At 39.6% G+C, this 21,431-nt stretch overlaps 1 protein-coding gene across 3 annotated transcripts in view; it reads left to right on the top strand.

Moving 5' to 3' along the window:
• Positions 1-21,431, top strand: part of LOC137240473 (nitric oxide synthase-like) — a 336,236-nt gene that overhangs the window by 56,579 nt on the left and 258,226 nt on the right. For all 3 annotated transcript variants that reach the window (XM_067766786.1, XM_067766785.1, XM_067766787.1), the window contains exon 2: positions 13,949-14,915. In XM_067766786.1, coding sequence (XP_067622887.1) covers positions 14,220-14,915 — 696 coding nt within the window. In that variant the 5' untranslated portion in view covers positions 13,949-14,219. The remainder of the gene's footprint in view (positions 1-13,948; positions 14,916-21,431) is intronic.

Raw genomic sequence — 21,431 nt, 5'->3', positions numbered from 1 at the left:
TATGTGGACGCCTTTTCGAGATATCTCCATAAAGGTGGACCAGGGGTGACTCTAGAATTTGTTTGTACGATATGGGTGTCAAATGAAAGGTGTTAATGAGTATTTTAAAAGGGAGTGGGCCTTAGTTCTATAGGTGGACGCCTTTTCGGAATATCGTTATAAAAGTGGACCGGGGTTGACTCTAGAATGCGTTTGTACAATATGGGTATCAAACGAAAGGTGTTAATGAGTATTTTAAAAGGGCGTGGGCCTTAGTTCTATAGGTGGACGCCTTTTCGAGATATCGCCGGACCAGGGGTGACTCTAGGATGTGTTTGTACGATATGGGTATCAAATTAAAGGTGATAATGAGTATTTTAAAAGGGAGTGGGCCTTAGTTCTATAGGTGGATGCCTTTTCGAGATATCGCCATAAAGGTGGGCCAGGGGTGACTCTAGAATTTTTTTGTACGATATGGGTGTCAAATGAAAGGTGTTAATGAGTATTTTAAAAAGGAGTGGGCCTTAGTTCTATATGTGGACGCCTTTTCGGGATATCGCCATAAACGTGGACCAGGGGTGACTCTAGAATGCGTTTGTACAATATGGGTATCAAATGAAAGGTGCTAATGAGTATTTTAAAAGGGCGTGGGCCTTAGTTCTATAGGTGGACGCCTTTTCCAGATATCGCCCTAAAGGTGGACCAGGGGTGACTCTAGAATTTGTTTGTACGATATGGGTATCAAATGAAAGGTGATAATGAGTATTTTAAAAGGGAGTGGGCCTTAGTTCTATAGGTGGATGCCTTTTCGAGATATCGCCATAAAGGTGGGCCAGGGGTGACTCTAGAATTTTTTGTACGATATGGGTATCAAATGAAAGGTGTTAATGAGTATTTTAAAAAGGAGTGGGCCTTAGTGATATCGCCATAAACGTGGACCAGGGGTGACTCTAGAATGTGTTTGTACGATATGAGTATCAAATTAAAGGTATTAATGAGGGTTTTAAAAGGGAGTGGCCCATAGTTGTATATGTGAAGGCGTTTTCGAGATATCGAACAAAATGGGGACCAGGGTGATTCAGAACATCATCTGTCGAGTACTGCTAATTTATTTATATATGTAATACCGCGAACAGTATTCCATCCAAGATTCCAAGGGCTTTTGATTTCGCCCTGCAAAACTTTTTCATTTTCTTCTACTTAATATGGTAGGTGTCACACCCATTTACCAAGTTTTTTTCTAAAGTTAGACCAATAGACCAATACAATTACCATTTTTCATCCCTTTTTTTGTATTTGGTATATAATTATGGAATTTTTCTTTTTTCGTAATTTTCGATATCGAAAAAGTGGGCGTGGTCTTAGTCGGATTCCGGCCATTTTTTACACCAATACAAAGTGAGTTCAGGTAAGTACGTGAACTGAGTTTAGTAAAGATATATCGATTTTTGCTGAAGTTATCGTGTTAAAGGCCGAGCGGAAGGGCAGACGGTCGACTGTGTATAAAAACTGGGCGTGGCTTCAACCGATTTCGCCCTTTTTCACAGAAAACAGTTATCGTCCTAGAATCTAAGCCTCTACCAAATTTTACAAGGATTGGTAAATTTTTGTTCGACTTATGGCATTAAAAGTATCCTAGACAAATTAAATGAAAAAGGGCGGAGCCACGCCCATTTTGAAAATTTCTTTTATTTTTGTATTTTGTTGCACCATATCATTACTGGAGTTGAATGTTGACATAAATCACTTACATACTGTAAAGATATTAACTTTTCTTTTAAAATTTGAATTAAAAAAAATTTTTTTTTTAAAAGTGGGCGTGTTCGTTCTCCGATTTTGCTTATTTTTATTAAGCAGACATATAGTAATACAAGTAACGTTCCTGCCAAATTTCATCATGATATCTTCAACGACTGCCAAATTACAGCTTGCAAAACTTCTAAATTACCTTCTTTTAAAAGTGGGCGGTGCCACGCCCACTGCCCAAAATTTGCTAGTTTTCAGTTCTGCGTCATAAGTTCAACTCACCTACCAAGTTTCATCGCTTAATCCGTATGTCGTAATGAATTATCGCACTTTTTCGGTTTTTTGAAATTTTCGATATCGAAAAAGTGGGCGTGGTTATTGTCCGATATCGTTCATTTTAAATAGCGATCTGAGATGAGTGCCCAGGAACCTACATACCAAATTTCATCAAGATACCTCAAGTTATCGTGTTAACGGACAGACGGACGGACGGACGGACGGACATGGCTCAATCGAATTTTTTTTCGATACTGATGATTTTGATATATGGAAGTCTATATCTATCTCGATTCCTTTATACCTGTACAACCAACCGTTATCAAATCAAAGTTAATATACCCTGTGAGCTCTGCTCAACTGAGTATAATTACATAAATCGACAAAATTTGATAAAAGACTAGACCCAGAAATAAGCTAAATATTTTCAAAAGATCTTCGATTCGCTTAATCTGAATTCCGAATCAGATTTTTCAGTTTGATTCTTGTTTTCGAGATATGTTTACAAAAAGAAATGAAAATCACGTTTTTCGGCTGCATTCAATACGTTATTTTGCTACGAAGACAAACTTTCATTAAAAATCTATTGCGACGAATATTAGCATCACCATGCTGTTCGTAAATAATCACAACAGCAAATACAACAGCCCAACTTATGTACGTGCACACACATAACTCGCAGCTCGAAGTAAAGAGATATCACACACACACATGTAGTCATCAGCCGAAGTTGTTGCTCACACATATATACGCATATAGCTCAATTACCAAGCAGGAGATACAACAGTTCTAGAAGGCGAAACGTCTAGACCTTAGTAGATGTATGCACACAAGGCAACGGAGAGTATAAAAGCAGCGAAAGCTGAGGAATAACTAATCAGTTTTGATTTAAACACGCATTCGTTGTGAAGTATAATTGTGAAGTACTACTCCCAAAGTAATCTAAATAAAGATCAGCTTGCAATATTGAATATTGGAGTGATTTATTCAACACTCAGAAATCCACAGAATTCGTTACACTATATAGACCTTCAAGCGCCATCATTTATGTCACAAGGAAGTTTGAATTTTTCACGATAGCGGAGTTTAGGATTTTGTGCAAAATGGCATAGCATCATTGCATTTGCAAACTGATGTAGTGTATTTATTTATTTATTATTTAATTAACTGATTATTTATTATTTAATTAATGATCGGTAATACTAAATACTCAGGATATGGCACTCGTTCGTTTTGCTCTGAATTTCTTTAGCTACCAGCATACGTAGGAGAGGCGGACAGCGCACCTCTTGGTCTGCGAAGTTTGTGACATTTGTTTAGGGAGACCAAGTGCGAGTCTATGCCATAATGACGATTGTCACATCTGTACATCCCGAAAAAGGTGTTTTCATCATGAGATTTTTGGTTGAAGATGGCATTTTCAGTCCTGATATCTCATTTGTTGTCTTTAGGTTTTTACAATATTGCTCGCAAGATTTATTTGTTTAGCTCATTTACATATATTGAAAATACACCTGTAGGCAGCCCAATCCTCGCGAATAGGCTGAGTCCAGCTTTGTTGAAAAGTTTTTTTTTGTCGTCGACCTAACTTGCCCCAAATCTGAGTCCCACCGCACTGCTTTCGGTTTGGTGCATAGCCTAGTTGGGGGCTTCTACTTTTATGAATTCCAGTTTTGAGATCTGATTTTGACAATCTTTTCTCAGATTTCTTCATAGCTCATCGACTTCCATTTCCATGGCAGTTGAGGTTCGAGAAGACCCACTTGCCTTATGCTCTTCTATAAAAAGACTACTAATTTTATTTCGCTACAATGTTTGCCCTGACTTCACCCTCTCGTGTGGTATGTAGAAAATAGTCGCTCGGGCTCAATCCATAAACTTAGTTCTTGCACATATAAAAATAGTAGAAGTTGTAGTCGGTACTGAAATTGCAGCACCCTCTGAATTCCTTTCCTTAATGACAAATAACGAAATTTATGCAACCGTTTTTATTCCTTATAAAGTAAAACTTTTGCTACAATACGTTAATGTTTAAACAACAGCACCTGTTACAAATGTCAAGACAGTGAAATTTAATGAGTAAGATTATATGTAGGTTTTGTATGTAATAGCATTTAAAAGTTTATGCGTCAAAATATCTTTGATGTTGAAATTTAAATGTGGCAAATTCAATAAACAAATTTGAGACTCATCAGCGTAGTGTCGTGCCATTAAGTTTCATATGTTTTTTACATTAGGGTGGTCCTTAAAGATCAAACAACCCATTTTTTCCAGTCTCACACTCTCGAACGGTAATACCAAGAACAGAAACATAAAACATAAATTTTTGTTCCCATTGGAGCCGATTAAGGGGTGTCGCCTGTTAAGTTTAGGGTCCGATTCTGTATGAGGCCGTGAAAATGTGCGCGCAGTCATTGGCATTCACATTAACCACTATACGTATAATTTCAAAAATTTCGCAAAGGCAGTCACGTTTACTGTGACACTGAGATGAACGAACGCTCTTATATCATTCGAGTTCAGGCTCACACTCGTTGCATTATACATAATTTGCCCTTAAATTAAATTTTTTGTTTGGCCTTATTCGGTTCCAATCGGTAGCAAATTTATATGTGACTAGCGTAACCGACAGACTTTGTCCTGCCTAAAATTGGTTTGCCCATATTCAAAAAGTGTGTCTCGCTTCGTCTTATTTTTTCCATCCCTTATTCCATTTATCTTTTTCATTTCCACATCCTTTTCCAATCCAACTGCCACCCCCACTCCAACTCTCACTCCCACTTCCACTCGGTTTCCCACTCCTACTCCCACCCTTACTCTCTTTCCCCCTACGCACTCTTACTTTCACTTCCGCTACCACTTTTGCTTCCGCTCCCACTCCAACTATTGCTCCCACTCGCACTCAACTCCTACTCCCGCTTCCACGCCCACTCCAAATCCCACTTCCACTTCTATCTTTATAATAAATTTTGGAAGCCTTCTTCAAATGATTGCGGGGATAAAGCGGCCTTTAATTTTTCCTAATAGGGAGCGTGGCACTGCATACTTTTACAAACAAATTTTTCGAAACCATCCCCAATCATGACGAACAAAACTGAAAAAATTATCATAGTCGGTTTTTGTGTTGTAGCTAGCGAGACTAACGCACAGCAGTTTATTTATATATGTATATAGAGGTATCGTATTAAATTTAAGTTTTTGGGCGCCCACGGAAAGTATTTACTTTGATCCCTGTGCAACAATCCACAACCGTTTCATAACGTGACCAAAATTCATTAGTGATACTTTTGACCTTGGTATAACTGTTTGAAGGGGTGAGGCTGGAACACATCGGAAATCTGATGTTTAAGGACTACCCTTACAGGCATATATACTCTATACATACACACAAGAACAGTAAAGATATAACACAAGTAATAATGAAATGTAATGAAGCATTTAATACTCATAATTCATTTGCAATTGTGCAGAAGTAATTGAATTTTACATGCAAATAGATACTTGTTTATACATAAATTCATATGTATGTGTGTATGTTTGCTCATTACCTACTTTGAATTGATGCGTGAACTTATACGCGTGATAGGCGAAACCACACGCTTCTACACATTTCCACTAACTATGGTTTGCCAAGCAATCCTATTTTCTATCTACACGCAAACATTTTCGCTACTGAGTTTTCTGATTAAATAATTAATTTGTAGCAATTAAGTTAAAACAGACAGGTGTTAGCGTTACCGTGGATATTATAGTCAATAAGCTGAATAGTTTGGCGAAATGGCTGAGCGTCTTGGTTAAGTGTAAGCGATTGTATACATTTAGGCGTCTAGGCAGCTGAAAATTAACTACTGTGTGCTTTTAGTAGCGCATTTAAAATCTTAGAAATGAATTACGTGCAAATTAAAGGTTAAACAACAACAAAATCGCCTTGAAAAATGTGTGTTAACTGCAACTGGGTAGAAAATCAGGTTAAACTTTCTAAGAACAAATACAGTCTTCAAGCGGTTGCTTAAGTCATTTTTAATTGGTACGGAAAATTGCGGTGTATAAAGTGGGATGTGGCAGCAATAACTTACGTACTTATGCAAATTTGTGCGCAGGTACTTACATTTGTATTAGGGATGACAAAATCAAGATGGCATGATTCCTTAAGCCCCAAAAAATCACGGGATTACAAGCCAACAATCCTGGCTTTTCGAGGATTCCGATTTTTAATTAACTATAGTGAGTGAATCAAGCTTGGATACAAAGGTTTTTCCTTAATGAAGCTCTAATATCTTCATTAAAATTATTGAAAAGCAGAGATAACGGTTAACCAGAAAAAGCATTTCGGCTTATCACGAATAAAAATCGATCTAAGAGAACAAAAAGAACTTCCTCAGTGCGATATGTTTATTTTTGAATTTCTTCAGTTTAACAGTAATCAATTTTTATTTTCAAACTAGCTTATGCCCATGGGCTTTACTCCACGTTTCTATAAAAATTTGCGAAATAAATAAAACAAATTTTGAACTACTTTTAAGGTTGTGTATTTCCAAAGGGTCGCCGTTATGTGGTGGTAACGTGCTCCGCATACCACACCGAGGATCCTGGGGTTCACGCCCCGAACAAAGTAATATCAAAATTTCAGAAACAGGTTTTTTCAAATAGAAGAATGCTTTTTCAAGCGGGGTCACACCTCGGCAGTTGTTTGGCAAGCATTCCGAGTGTATTTATGCCATGAAAAGCTCTCAGTGAAAACTCATCTGCCTTGCAGATGTCGTCCGGAGTGGGCATATAACAAGTAGGTTCCGTCCCGCCAATTTGTAGGGAAAATAAAAGGAGCGCAACGCAAATTCGAAGAGAAGCTAGGCCTAAAATCTTTGCGGAGATTATAGCGCCTTACATTTATTTATTTATTTGCAAAAATAAGTATTGCTGAAAACAATAAGGCGTACGATATTTTTTGTAATAATATTTGTAGTATAAAGAGCCATGGGTAAAACATGAGCTGGTAAGATTAGCTACTGCTAAAGGTAACAACTGATTTGATAATCAGGGACTATTAATTTAGAGATGTTGTCCTTTCGCGGTAGAATAATGAGATCGTGCCGCCCTGCTGGGTATCTTTACTCTTCCTTCGTATCTTAGCAGCAATTCATCGTCGATATACGGTGAGAGTTTATAGATAGTGCTTGTCCGGTCGATTGGTTTTCCATTAGCAAGTAGGGAGATTTGTTTGTTCCTTTCTAATAGGTGTACTGCTGGCTCGCCTCGTCGATACGTACGGGCCACTAATAGAACAGTTGCGGTTGCGCATTGTAAGCGTGTCCATCTTGAAAACGTACATGTCGTCCGGTTGTGCTTGATTGTGAAAGCCGACATATTTTGCTCTGAGCTCATCTTGAGTTGCATCTGCGCATGGGATATCGCCAGCTGTCTACTTCGGTTAGCTCCAGTATCTTACTTACCCGGAAGGCCAAAAACTGTGAGTAGCGCCTGTGATCGGAACGAATACACGAAAGTACGGTGCGAGAGTCCGTCCAGAAAGTGCATCTTTTGGTATGTATGTGATCAAATAACAAGCTTTGCTACCTACTTCACCGTATAGAGCGTGGTTCAGATAGCACACCGCTTCGAATGCATTCTCACTGCAGTCAACAAACACGTGTAGCTCCAACTGGGAGTCATGGCTAAGATTCTTGAAGTAACAGCGTGGGATCTGTAATTTTTCAATTTTCGGAATTTCTTCAATCCATCTTAACCAGCTGCAGCGCTGGTCGTCTCGACTTCTGTCACTGTCATCTCATTGACACCCAAAGGGCCACATGTCTTGCAAAACAAACTTTGCGTATATTACGAAAAACCCAAGCATGCCCAGTGGATCAACACACACTCATAACTACTCTCAGCACCTCTCTTTTGGTAGGGTGGTGATTTGCCTGTAGTAATCACGAACCTTGTAACAGCATCAGCTCTGAAATACAGCGAACAATCATTCTTGCCAATAAATGCTACTTTGGACTAGGTAAGCAATTTAAAAATAAAGTCCTCTCTCGGCAAAAGAAAATTATACTCTACAAGTCACTTAGGACGGGTACGACCTGATATATGGGGCAGAAGCATGGACCATGACAACAGCAGATGAAGCGGCTGTGGGAGTGTTCGAGAGAAAAGTTCCTCGAAAGATTTATGGACCTCTACGCGTTGGCGATGGCGAGTACCGAAGAAGATTTAACGATGAGCTGTACGAGCTATACGCAGACATCAACATAATCCAGCGAATTAAAACGCAGCGGCTGCGCTGGCTAGGCCATGTTGTGCGAATGAAAGATGACGCTCCGGTGTCTCTATCGGAACCCGCCTATGGAAGCAGAGGTAGAGGGTGGTCCCCACTACGTTGGAAGGACCAGGTGGAAAACGATTGAAACTCCTTCGGCCTGACCAATTGGCGCCGGTTGGCAGAGAGAAGGAGCGACTGGCGCGCCTTGTTGGACGGTCATAACCGTTTAAACGGTTAAGCGCCAATTAAGTAAGTAAGTAAGTAATCACGAACCCTGATGGTGGTGAGCTACCCGGAATGTAAAACAATCAACCCTAGCGTTGCAACACAGACCTAGGATCTTTTCTGCAGATATCTCACCACTGGTATTGAAGTTGATCTCGGAGTAAACGGCAGCGGTTTTCAACGCTTTTGGATCCTCTTCGGAGTTTGACCGCCAATTCCTAATATTAAACCCAGTTTACGCATGAATAAAACGTACTTCATTAGCCAGCAGATTTGCCACTGATGCTGAATCCACGCTGTCCAGATAATGGTTGTTGAGAATGCAATCGACGGCCGGGGGTATAGGTTGCGATACTCTTCTGCGTTTAAGTTCTTAACATACTGCGCACTACTTGGCGAACAGGTGGCATCGAAAGTCATTACAGTCATAACGAAAACCGATGGTTCAGCAGCGTTGGTAGTCTTGAACTTGAGGACGTATTTGAATCTCGTGAAACATTTCTTCGATATCACCGCTCACCGCCATCGCGCGTTGGTGAAATCTTCGAAGGACCTACACCAGACATGTTAGTTGGTCGGGTCCTTGAGCATAATAGAGTTAAGAGATATGTTATTCGTTTTGGTATCTGCGTCCCAGACTATTCACACCTTTCCCCGTTTGTTTTCATTATATACAGGAAATATTGGTAGATACCAGGCCTCACTTTTCGACAATGATGCAACCGGAAATTGCTTCACGTACCCTTTATTCACGTATGTGCTTACTTTAGCGGAGACTGTTTGGCCAGTTCAAAATTCCTCTGCAGTTTTTCTTGCAATCATTTAGCTCGTTGCCATTGGTAGGCTGTCAGGATGCGAAAAAGTATCGTACTTCCAGAGCAGGCCCGTTTCGTAGTGACCATCCACACGTTTGGTGTTGGTTTTGAGCTGTTCGAGAGCGTATATGTACTCGGCACATGATAATGCTGCTGATTTTTTAGAGACGTCCGCGTTTTCGAGGCTTTCACAGTCACAGGTATGAAAGGTGTGTTAGCCAAATTGGCGTTGTGATTCATTCGTTGCTTTGGCTCCTTTCAATTCCACCCTAGTCGATTTTTTTCAGCTATTGGTTCATCTGTCGACCCCTCCCTTATTTTTAGGCTTTGGCTAAGCCGGTTAGTTATTATTCAGTCCTATTAATATCATTGGTACGGCTGTAGCGTACGATGACAACGGGATGCCGTTTAAATGTGCATACTTGGCTTGAAGCTAATTAACATGAACATTTTGCATCGGCAGTTCAAGGCTGTGTACTGTTCGGACATCTTATAGATTAAACTCCTATTGGAACTAACGGGCCTAGATTTCCAAACCCAACACACAAGAATCGTTTTCGTATCGGCGTGCATCAGTCGTCCATTTAAGGCCAAGAGGTTGTCGGGTGCCTTCTACATGCAAACTCTTTTGCAGCTCAGCATCCGATAGCGTCAGGCGCATATTTCCAGTTTCATATTGTTGCTGTTAACTGGTAGGAGACGAAAGAGGATTGAATCGGCTTTGTTACTAAGTATATTAACCGAAGAGTTGCTCAAGTTTTTATACAGGATTGTATGTGCAGATGGGGGTGATGGGTGAGTTTGTAACCATCTACATTGCAGGCTGTAGTAGATGAGCATGGGTATTTGTTACTCCTTTTCAAGCATCGTCGACAAAGTCTTTGCATCCGAACTCAACTCCAACGTTCCGAACAGCTTATTCCCCGAAACTCAACCCATCTGGTGGTTTGGGGTCATTTGTGTGTGCGTTGAGACATCTGCGTTTGGTGTGACCCTTGGTAACGTTACATCTCACTATTACGCTGTTCGCTCCCTGTGCGAGCTAAAGAGCCAATTTCCAAAGCTGTCGAGGTTGCGCTTAGGTTGCAATTCCATTTCGGGGTTGTTTAGGTGGCACAATATATTGCAGGCTTTCATCATTGTGCAAACACTTCGCACTTCCAGTGTCAAATCTATAAGATTGTCCAGGAGATTTTCTTTAACTGCTGATATATCCCTGATTCTTCCTAGGAGAACGCTAATAATAAGTTGCGTGCTGACCTTTCTAACGCTTGGCGCAAACGAATCAGATTTTCCCCTTCTGAAGAACCAAACAGTTCAGTCGTGTGCCGGTAGGTAGCCACAAATAGAGAGAATTTTTTCGGCTTACCGTCCAATTTGGGAAGCTTCTTAGATAGACCCTTACGTGCAGCTAGCTGGTATTAGTAAGGCAGTGGTGTTGTAGCGATTCTACTACAGGCCTTGCTGTAGAAGATTGTGGAACCTTAGGTAATGAAGCACCAAAAGGCAAACACTTAGGAAACTATATTTAACTAGGAAACAAGGCAGTTCAAACATTAATGGGTTTAATGCAAAGACAGGCCAAATTGTTTATACTCTCAGCAAATAGAGTATCTGCCAAACTCATTAAACTAAGTAGAGAGAACCTACGAACTCTCACTGGGTACTATACTGTGTAGTCTAGCCCCTCATCTAGGTGCGTGACTGTTAATCTCCTCATAATGTGGAGTAAAACGCATAAATAAATGCAACGCGCGCGATAACCTCCAAAAAGATTTAGAGCTTCTCTTCCAATTTGCATGGTGATCCTTCGCAATTGTCCATACAAATCGGCGGGATGGGACCTACTCGTTTTACGCCGATTTCGAACGGCATTTCCAAGGCAGATGAGGTTTCACTGAGAAGCTTTTTATGGCACAAATACACTCGCAGTGCTTGCCAAATCACTGCCGAGGGGTGACTCCGCTTAGATAAACTTTCTTCTAGATGAAAAAACTTGTTTCTAAAATTTTTATGCCGCTTTGCCCAAAGATCTTTGGTGTGGTAGGATGAGCACGCTACCACCACACCACAGCGGCTACCTTAAAAGTGCTTAAATATATTAAAAATCACTATAATAAATAAATTTCGTACTGATTTGGAGAACCGCTTTTCAGACAGAATCCGCGAAATTTTCACGCCCCTTTCCCAATATTGTTCTCTACCTTCAAAATGCTGTTGAAGCACTCGTTTAGTCCATTTAAAATACCGTAAAATGTAAATATGCGCATAAAGTTGCTGAATGAAAATTTAATGCACATTTAATCTCTGCCGTCCACGTGATGGGTGCACTTGTTGGCCAGGTCAGGTTGATGGTTGGTTGTGGTAAATCAACAAAAAAGTTTTAAATGGTTTTTAATTCTGTACAAGTTTAAGTAATTTAATTTGCATACATCGGACTCAGGTGGCGAGTGTGGCGTTCGCTGTTGATTTTTAGCTTATGATGTGAATAAATTATTTAAATGATTTTAATCTCTGTAAGAGTAACTTTTTATGACTTAATTTTCTTTATTTTTTATTGAAATAAGCTTAAAGCACTAAGGAAATTTAATCTATCTATATCTATACGAACAAAGTAGGATGAATGTTTGTATGCAGCTTATGGACTCCGAAACCACTCCCCCGATTTTATTCAAATTTGCAGGGTCGCTTCATGGCAAACCCAAGAGTATTCCTGTGAAGCTCCTTCCCGCAAAGTAGACCTGGTACCAATCTAGTCGAACAAATTTTATTTTTATTCACGGTTATTCACAATTTGCCTGAAATTTGTTTAGGTAGCTCTTTGCCAGGGACCAATCTAATCAAACAAATTCTATTAATTTTTCGATTTGATCGAAATTTCATAAATAGGCAGCCTTTTGTCTAGATTGGTATTTACGAAATTTTTTTTTTCAGCAAATGGACCAGGGACCGACTGACACTGGGGCTATGACTGGAACTAGGACTGGGACTAGGACTATTGGCCTGGGATCCTATCAGGAACTGGAAATGGAACTGGGAATAAGGATTGAGAAGAATAAGAACTAAAGAGAAGAAAAAAGAGGGACGGAGAAAGAGATAGAATTAGGCGAAGATAGAGCGGAAAAGAAGTGACGGACACGAAGAAGAGGGAAAAAGAAACGTACAGAAAGAGAAATACAGGAGCAGGAGTGAATAGAAGTACAAGAAAACAGGGGAGGCAGAGTATGAAATAGAACATATACATATAGACCAAAGTTGGGGCAGAACAACGTCTGCTGAGTCTGCTAGTAAATTTATAAAGCAATGAAAGACAACTTTTTTAGATGTGTTCGGACGTTCCAACTTTTGAAACTCTGACGACCTTCACTGCTAATGCTTTTCGAAAAACAAATAATGGGACCATAAAGATACTCTAAGATGCACTTTAGACACGTAAAATCACTGCTAAGACTTGTAATATATTTTGCGTCCGAACGCTTGTCAAAATCATGATATTTAAAGACACCTCAGTCTTCAATCCGTCATTTCTCAAACGCTTTTATTAGACAGTTTAACAACACATAGTGTTTGCGAAACATACATATTGGAAATCTTACTTGTGTTAGGGCTATATTACAATATTAAGGGCGATATGTTGAAGATTAGCCCAAACATATTTTTAAACTAATTAAGTATATTTGATTAACCGTTAATATTGTAAAGAATTTTGGGAAAATCCGATAGTTATACCCCTTCTGCTAACGTTCGTATTGCTAAACTGTTGAATAAATCACTCCAATATTCTGTATTGCAAAATGGTCTTTATTATACTACTTTGGGAGTAGTACAATTATACTTCACAATTATACTTCACTTCGCAACTGATAGCGTGTTTAAATTAAACTGTTTACTGATTACTAAGCTTGCCCTGCTTTTATACTCTCCGTTGCTTCGTTCGCATATTTCTCCTAAGGTCTAGACGTTTCGCCTTCTAGAACTTTTATCTTCTGCTTGATTACCATCTACATATGTGACCCGGCCTACGAAAAGATGGCTTATGACTCAAAAAAGAAATTGCGAGAAACAGGTGTTAAAGATAAACAATGCATTTCTTCATTTTCTTAGTAGTTTTCTTTTTTTCGAGGCATAAGCCACCTTTTCATAGGCCGGGTCACATATATACATGTATATTTGTAGCTTATGCGTTTCTCATAGTCATATGCGTGTGTATGTGTGAGCAACTACTTCGGCTGATGACTGCATATTTGTGTGTGTGAGATATGTATCTCTTCGTCGCCTTCTACCTAAGAGTGGCTGCTTTATTGATGTTGTGCATTTATTTAGTCGCAACTTAGTGATGCTAATATTCGTCACAATATCTTCTATATCATCTAACGAATCAGGCCAATATTCGGACTTTTAAAGGACGAGACATATGCATCTTACGATTGACATCTATGAAATTAGCCTAGGCAGAATTTTATGTTATTGCTCTTGGTTGACACTTTTATGCCATAGTCAGAATTGGAATTAAATTTTAGCGTTGCGTGATATAATAATTTGAGTAGGTTATGAAGCCAATATATTTAGTGTATTTCAATTTTTGGTTTTAACTTAAAACGATGTAATTTCCAACAAATTATACAATGCTGTGGATTATTATTAGAGGCGAAGAGCAAGAAAATGAAATATAATAGCAAATGTTGAAGACAAATTAAATACAATTAATGAAGAAAAACATCTCCCTTCAAAGAAAAAAGTAAAGAAAGTAAAAGTCATTAAATGACCACAATGAATATAATTTGAAGCTTGTAACTGTGAACTCGTAAAATAAATAAAATAAATAACAACAAGAAAATTAAAATAAATCTGTGCAATTAAGTGACAAAGTGAGTGACTGAGTAAGTGCAAAAAGGAGTGTCGTTTCCAACGGGAAAATGTCGCATTTCAGTGCGATATTCGAGAATTTGCGGTTGGTTGCTGCCAAACGAATGCCAAGCACGCCAACGCACCAACAAAAGCAACAGCAACAACAACAGCAAGAACAACAAAATCACCATCAACAACAACAATATAACAATGCAATAAAAAACAACGAAATTCAAACAAATCATCATTCCACGCCGCCAACACCGGAAAAGCGCAACGAAATGGAAAATGGCAGAAGGTCAAAAGTACACATTAAAGAGCCGGACGAACAGATGCAGCATCAAAAGCAAACTATATCCGTTGGAATGGCAACCGCAACGCCAGGTGGCAGCAATAGTGCCAACAGCACACCAAATCGTCAGAATTACACAAAAAGACAAAGTATTTCGGCGCGAGGCTCAGATAGTGCCAAAGGTTCACCAGTTCGTAATGCAGGAGGAGGTGGTGGTGGCAGTGGTGCTGGTGTAATTGTCGAAATTGATGGCAGTAGAAGTGTAGGTAGTGGTGGTGGTGGTCGAACGCGTGAACTCTCGCCTACACCTAAAGGTCAGCGTAAATTGTCACAGGATTTTCGTGCGCGTGCCGGCAGTTTTATACATGTTGATGAGGAGGGACGTAGTATATTATTACGTAAACCGGTGCGACTGAAGAATATCGAAGGAAGGCCAGAGGTTTATGATACGCTTCATTGTAAAGCCAAAGAGGTAAGTACGTAATGCATAGATATCGCTCATTTACTTCAATATTGTCATAACTAAAAACACACAATTATCCAGGAGAGCCATTCAAAGATTTTAACTGCCATATGTTGCGCATATAAAGGCATTTTTTCATTTTTATAGCACGTGGTAAATTTTTGTAGAGCTGAGGCAATGCGAGAAGGAGAAAGAAATTAGTAATAAAGGAGAAAAAAATTACTCTAGGTTGTATTGCTTTCGAATTTGAAAAGCTGTAATGGCGTAGGACTAGAAGTATATATGTAACTTGCACTCAAGAGGAGGTGAATAAAATCTCAACTTTTATGATTTTTATTTTTGTTTTAAAATCTTGTATATAAAATACCCGTGTCACAGTGTTTGTGGTTGAGCTCCTTCGAAATTGCTCTATGAAATTTTGTGAGCATATTGAGTAGGCCTTAGAATCTGATCTTATCTATTTTTCATGGTTGACCTAATTTGTTTTAACCCAAATATTTTGTTTTTATGAAACAGCATTCAAAAATACATAGAACCTTCTGGGACTAGGACTTGGAATAAGGGATGGATAAGAATAAAAAGAACTGGAGAGGAGAAAAACGAAGGAGGAAGAAAGAGATATGGCTAGACGAAAATAAGGAGATAGGGATAGATGAAGTGGGGGAGGAAGAAGGAGACGCAGAGTGGAGTGAATAATAATATCAAGAAAACAGGGAGATAAGGGAGGTAGAGTAAGAGGTAAAAACTTATTAAAAATTATGCAGCTAGAACATGGTTAGGACAGAAAGACGGCAGCCGGGTCTGCTAGTTTTTAAAAAAATTTTAAATTTAATTCATTATTAAATTTGTCTTACTATATTTTCTACATATTTATTGAACTGCTTTTAATTATATTTTTTCTTAATTCTTTAGCCTGTTTTAAATAGATTAAAAGTTGCCGAAATTAAAATAGGAAAATGAAAACGATGAAAATTTTGAAAATAGGTAGAAAACCCGATTTTCTCAATGTTAGAAAACACAAAATGGGTACGATTTGTCCAAATCCCAAAACGATTTTAAAATGGAAAATCCCATAAGATAAACAAAAAATAATATGCTGAATATTCCTTGTAATGCTGATGAATTTTGATTTTGAAGTTTTATATAAATACTTGTAGATGTAGGGTCAATTTCTCTCTATACACTTTATATTCCCTTTTAACGTTAGGAAGTCATTGGAGATGACATCCTGCCACAGGTAGGAAATTAAAGGCCTTGAGAAATATCAAACCCTCGCCCTTACAGTAAGGGCGCCCAGTCACACATTGCAGACTTTGGGGTATAATTTTTCTCAACATCCCCCACGTTGTAAACTAAATGGCTTGAGAAATATTCACCGAAGAGACTTGATAATGGGCCAGGAGAAAGTGCTTTTCGAATTAGGTATCTTGCTACCGCTCGGACAACAGGGGAGCGCGGAATTTACTTCTACTTCAAACATCATGAAATAATAAAAATAATGAGAAAAATAGTTGGCTAGCCTGGAACTAAACTGGCCTATGTAACCTTTTTTCAGAAATCGAGATATGTACATTTTTGAACTTGAAAAAAATAAATCTATCCGTGCAAAATTGATTTATATCTTATTTCTGCATCAAAGTATCCAAAAGATAAACATATCACTTTAGAACTCACGTCCTTTTTTTCATTTCAAGAAATTCTAAAGTGGTCCAACTAGCATAGACTAACCAGACTAGACCAATATGACCTTACAAACTTGTTGAAACTAAACTAGTCTATGTGCATTATGTTTACAAAATATCGATTTATTTGAATCATATCTGGCAACACTGTAAATGTCATTGTCATTCATTAAATCAGCTGATATTATTTTTTGTCAGCAATTGTGTTTGCAGGTTAATTTGCGTGTTTTGAATGAAAATGAGACATTTTAGTAACAGTGTACATACAGGCTTATTGGTGAAAAACCACGGACGCAGACCGACCAACCACGTCTGCACGAATGAGACGTGTACTCCGAAACGCTATCATCCAGAATTTGAGAGAAAGTGACTCTGAATCTGAAGATTTTGGCTCTAGTGATGAGGAAGATTTGTATGTACCTCCTACTCATGAGGTCGATTCTGATGAGGGTATTTACCTATTTTGTATCGAGTTTGTGATCTGTTCGGGCTCATTCCATGCGCACAGGTTACTTGCAAGCAGATACCTGCATGACATTGGAAACCGCTTATCGACTTGTAAACTGGCACCTAAAAAAAAAATGTAAGGCGCGATAACCTCCGAAGAGAGGCAGAGCTTCTCTTCCAATTTGCGTCGTGCTCCTCTTGATTTTCAATACAAGTTGGCCGGACGGGACCTACATGTTTTATGCCGACTCCGAACGGCATCTGCAAGGCAGATGAGTTTTCACTGAGAGCTTTTTATGGCAGAAATACACCCGGAGCGCTTGCCAAGGGGTGACCCCGCTTAGAAAAATTTTCTTGTAATTGAAAAACCTTATTTTTAAAAATTTGATGTTCCTTTGCCCAGGGTATGAATCCAGGGCATACGGTGTGGTAGGCGGAGCTCGCTACCATCACACCACGGTGGCCGCCAGACACCTAGTAAATGTTATATTACTTTGTCAAATGACAAGTACAACTTTAGATTGCTTTACTTTTTTATCGAGGTATCTACTTACTTTTTTTGAATTAACAGAAACAGTGGAGTTAATTAACGAGAGTATGATGAACATGAGAGAAATTGAAGAAGCTGTGATGGACGACACACAAAACAATCAGCCACCGCCTCCGCCTAGAAGACGAAAGAAGCAGAGCCAATAACAAACTTGGGGAAGAAATGAAAAAGCGAAAAAGAACAACAGGTCAAGAGTATATTAACACAAGAGGAAATGTCATTCAGGCGAAAGTATTTTCAGCTATCGACTGTGCAATGAGAAAGTGGCGCCGCCCATTCAAAACGATATTCTGTAAGTTAGGACGCTGGGATTCTTAAACTGTCTGGTTGTGTGGTGTAGTAACTGTCTCAGCGAGTTCCTGCAGAATTTCACACCAGATCAGGGCAGCGTCATACGCACTTTGAAATTCAAAAGAATGCAGGACATAAGACAAATTTTGAAATTGGTACCACCGATTTATCATCCCTTTACCTGTCCCTTCCACATGAAAACCGCAGAGGTGAAACAGAAAACAATCCAGAAGATTTTCTACCAGCCCGCCGTGGAGAAGACTAGGTTACTGTTACTTTTAATGCAGAGGTGATCATTTACGAACACTTGTATGCTATTTTTTTAATTAAAGGACTTCCTTTCACATATTTTTTGTTGTTTTATTCATATTGTCACGGATATTAGCATCACTAAGTTATCCCATCACTAAGGCGATGCTAAGGCCATGCCAAGCAGTATTTACGTTAATAATAAAATCAAGTATACACATATATAAGGCAGCCCAGAGAGATGTCACACACAGATGCATTTACTTATACGCTTATGTGCGCGCGAGAGACTGTAAACTACAAACATTCACATCAATAATTCAATCTTTATGTATCTACATAAACGAATAAATAATTGCGTCTACACATATGTACCATGTACGAATACGAGCAGCGGAGAGTCAATGCGCAAACACATGCATATATCTGAGAAGTTCGAGAGCTACTGGACTAGTAGATTCTGGAAGCGCCTAAAAGATGTATAAAATTGTGCAATTTTAGTTATAGCTGAGAAGTTTGAGAGCTCATGGACAATGCAAGTACATTCTGGAAAAATGCGAACGAGGAAACCAAAGGGTATAAAAGGCAACATATGTAGAGGCGCGGTAATTCAGTTTGAGTTGAGCTATCAATCAGTTTGATTAAGCACGCGATCTGGCGGCCAATAGTAGAGTTTCATTTGAGTTATCAATCAGTTTGGTTATTAAGACAGCGAGTAGCAAAGTATAAGTGTTATTGTGAAGTACTTTAATAAAGGCCATTTTTTCCATTGTTCAATATTGGAGTTATTTATTCAACAGTTTAGTGATTCGAACTTAGCAGAGGATTGCAAATAAGAGGATTTGCAGCAAATTCGTTACAATTGGTGTCAGAAGAGGAATTGTTGGATAAATTCCAGAGGACAACAAGGACATGGCAAAGTTCAGTGAATTGAAGATCCGGAAACTGAAGAAGGAGTTGGAGAGCCGTGGATTGAATACAAGCGGCGTTAAACTTGAACTTCAGGCACGGCTACGAGAGGCAATGGAAGCAGAAGGAATTGATGTGGAAGAGTATGTCTTTCATCTTGATGGCGAGGAGACAACGAAAATTGAAGAGAAAAACGGAACATCGCAGACGGTTAGCAGCACAGACTTGAACATGATATTGGCTGCAATATCTGCACAAACATCGACAGTAGCATCAATGTCGTGGCAATTGGTATCCCAACTGGAATCGCAAAAGACAGAAATAACATCTCAACTGTCATCACAACTGGAAGAACAGAAAACGTATGTTTCATCACAGATGGAATCCCAAGAGACACGTATAACAGCGAAGACTGAATCACAGGAGACACGTATCTCAGAAATGTCGTCAGAAATAACATCTAAAATTGAAGCACAAGAGGCACGTATATCAGAAATGTCGACACAAATTTCAGCACAGATATCATCGCAGATCTCTCCACAACTAGAATCGCGTATGGAAGAGAAACTAACGCAGTTTCAGGAAGGGTTCAGTGGGCGACAAGATAAAATGGAGGCCGAAATAGATGCTTTGAAGGATCGGATTCAGGAGTTACAATTGAACCGTCCAATCACTTCAATGTCTACTCTGAAGGTAAAATCCCCAACGTTTGACGGTTCTGTTCCATTCCAGGTATTTAAGCTCCAATTTGAGAAGACGTCGGCAGCGAACAGCTGGAATGCTGAAGATAAAGTTGCAGCTCTGTTCGTGGCATTGAAAGGGCCAGCAGCCGAAAGCCTACAGACGATTCCCGAAGGAGAGCGGAACAACTATGAAGCATTGATGCCCGCTGTCGAGAGACGTTATGGAAGCGAGCATAGGAAACAGATATTCCAAATTGAGTTGCAAGACCGTCACCAAAGAGCGAATGAGGCTTTGCAGGAGTTTGCCTCGGATGTTGAAAGGTTGGCTCATCTCGCGAATGCGGACGCACCCGTGGAATACACCGAGAGGGTAAAAATCCAGAGTTTTATAAATGGCATACGGGACGTGGAAACGAAGCGAGCTACATACGCAAACCCAAAGCTCACATTTGCTGAAACGGTATCACATGCATTGACACAGGAAACGGCCTCACTATTGAGTAAACCAGCATACAAAGCTCATCGTGTGGAAGTGGAAAGACCAGATTTTGTACACACAATTTTGGAAGCACTAAAGGGATCACAACAGAAAAATGCCGGAGTTATTAAATGTTTCAAGTGCGGCAACCCAGGTCATATTGCACGACATTGCAGCAGCGGTCCTACTAGCTCCAGCATTGTGGGTGGCCGTAAACGCAGAGCTGAAAGAGATGAGCAAATCTCCAAGTCCAATCAATCGTTAAACTAAAGCGAGTCAGCCGCAAGGGGCGACAGCTGGCTCCCTCAATTGAATGCCCCATAATCTCTATCTCACAAATTGGAAGAAGGTCAAACAATCTTACTGTCGGAGGACATGTGGATGGAAAGGAACGTTTACTGACTGTAGATACGGGTGCATCTCATTCCATCATTCGAGCGGATTTAGTCAACAAGAAGATAAAACCATTGCATGGAGCAAGATTGCGTACAGCCACTGGAGAAGACAGCACGGTTCTAGGAGAAGTATTATGTGAAGTCGCAATTGGGAACATCACGGTAGTACACAATTTTATAGTGGCAGAAATTGTTGATGAAATCATAATTGGAGTGGACTTCTTATTCGACCAGGGCATCAAGATCGACATGCAAAGCAAGACGATGCGATATAAGAACATGGATGTACCACTTAATTTCGGCTACGAGTGAGAGAGGCTACAGCAGTAAACGAGTGCTGGTGGAAGAGAGTCAGCGAATACCACCAAAATCCGAAGCAGTCATCTGGGCAAAGGTTGATGGAGATTGTGGGACAAACAAATTGTGGGTTGTCGAAGCAGCAAACAAATCAGCACTGAACATACTTGTAGGAAAAACCCTGGCTACGACAAAACAAGATGGACGTATTCCGGTAAGAGTACTCAATGAGTTCAAGTCACCACTCAAACTGACTAAAGGAGCTATTTTGGGAAGATGCCAAGAGGCTGAAGTAATTATTAACTATGAACAGCTCCAAGAACACGTTTCATCTAGTAACACTGATCTTTCAAATGACATCACGGAATGGACGGAGGGGCTAGAGGAAGATTATCACAGTAAGGCAAAGCAACTGCGCCTAAAGTACGCAAACATATTTGACCAGTATGGTTCCAAACCAGGCCGCACCAATGTTGTGAAACATCAAATTGACACTGGAGACGCGAGGCCGATACGTCAAGCTCCACGTAGTGTTCCACTGGCG

Source organism: Eurosta solidaginis, chromosome 2 (assembly GCF_040869045.1).
Source record: "Eurosta solidaginis isolate ZX-2024a chromosome 2, ASM4086904v1, whole genome shotgun sequence".
In the NCBI taxonomy this organism is placed as follows: Eukaryota; Metazoa; Arthropoda; class Insecta; order Diptera; family Tephritidae; genus Eurosta; species Eurosta solidaginis.
The sequence above is the reverse complement of the archived record's forward strand: the minus strand, read 5'-3'. Positions and strand labels throughout refer to the sequence as shown.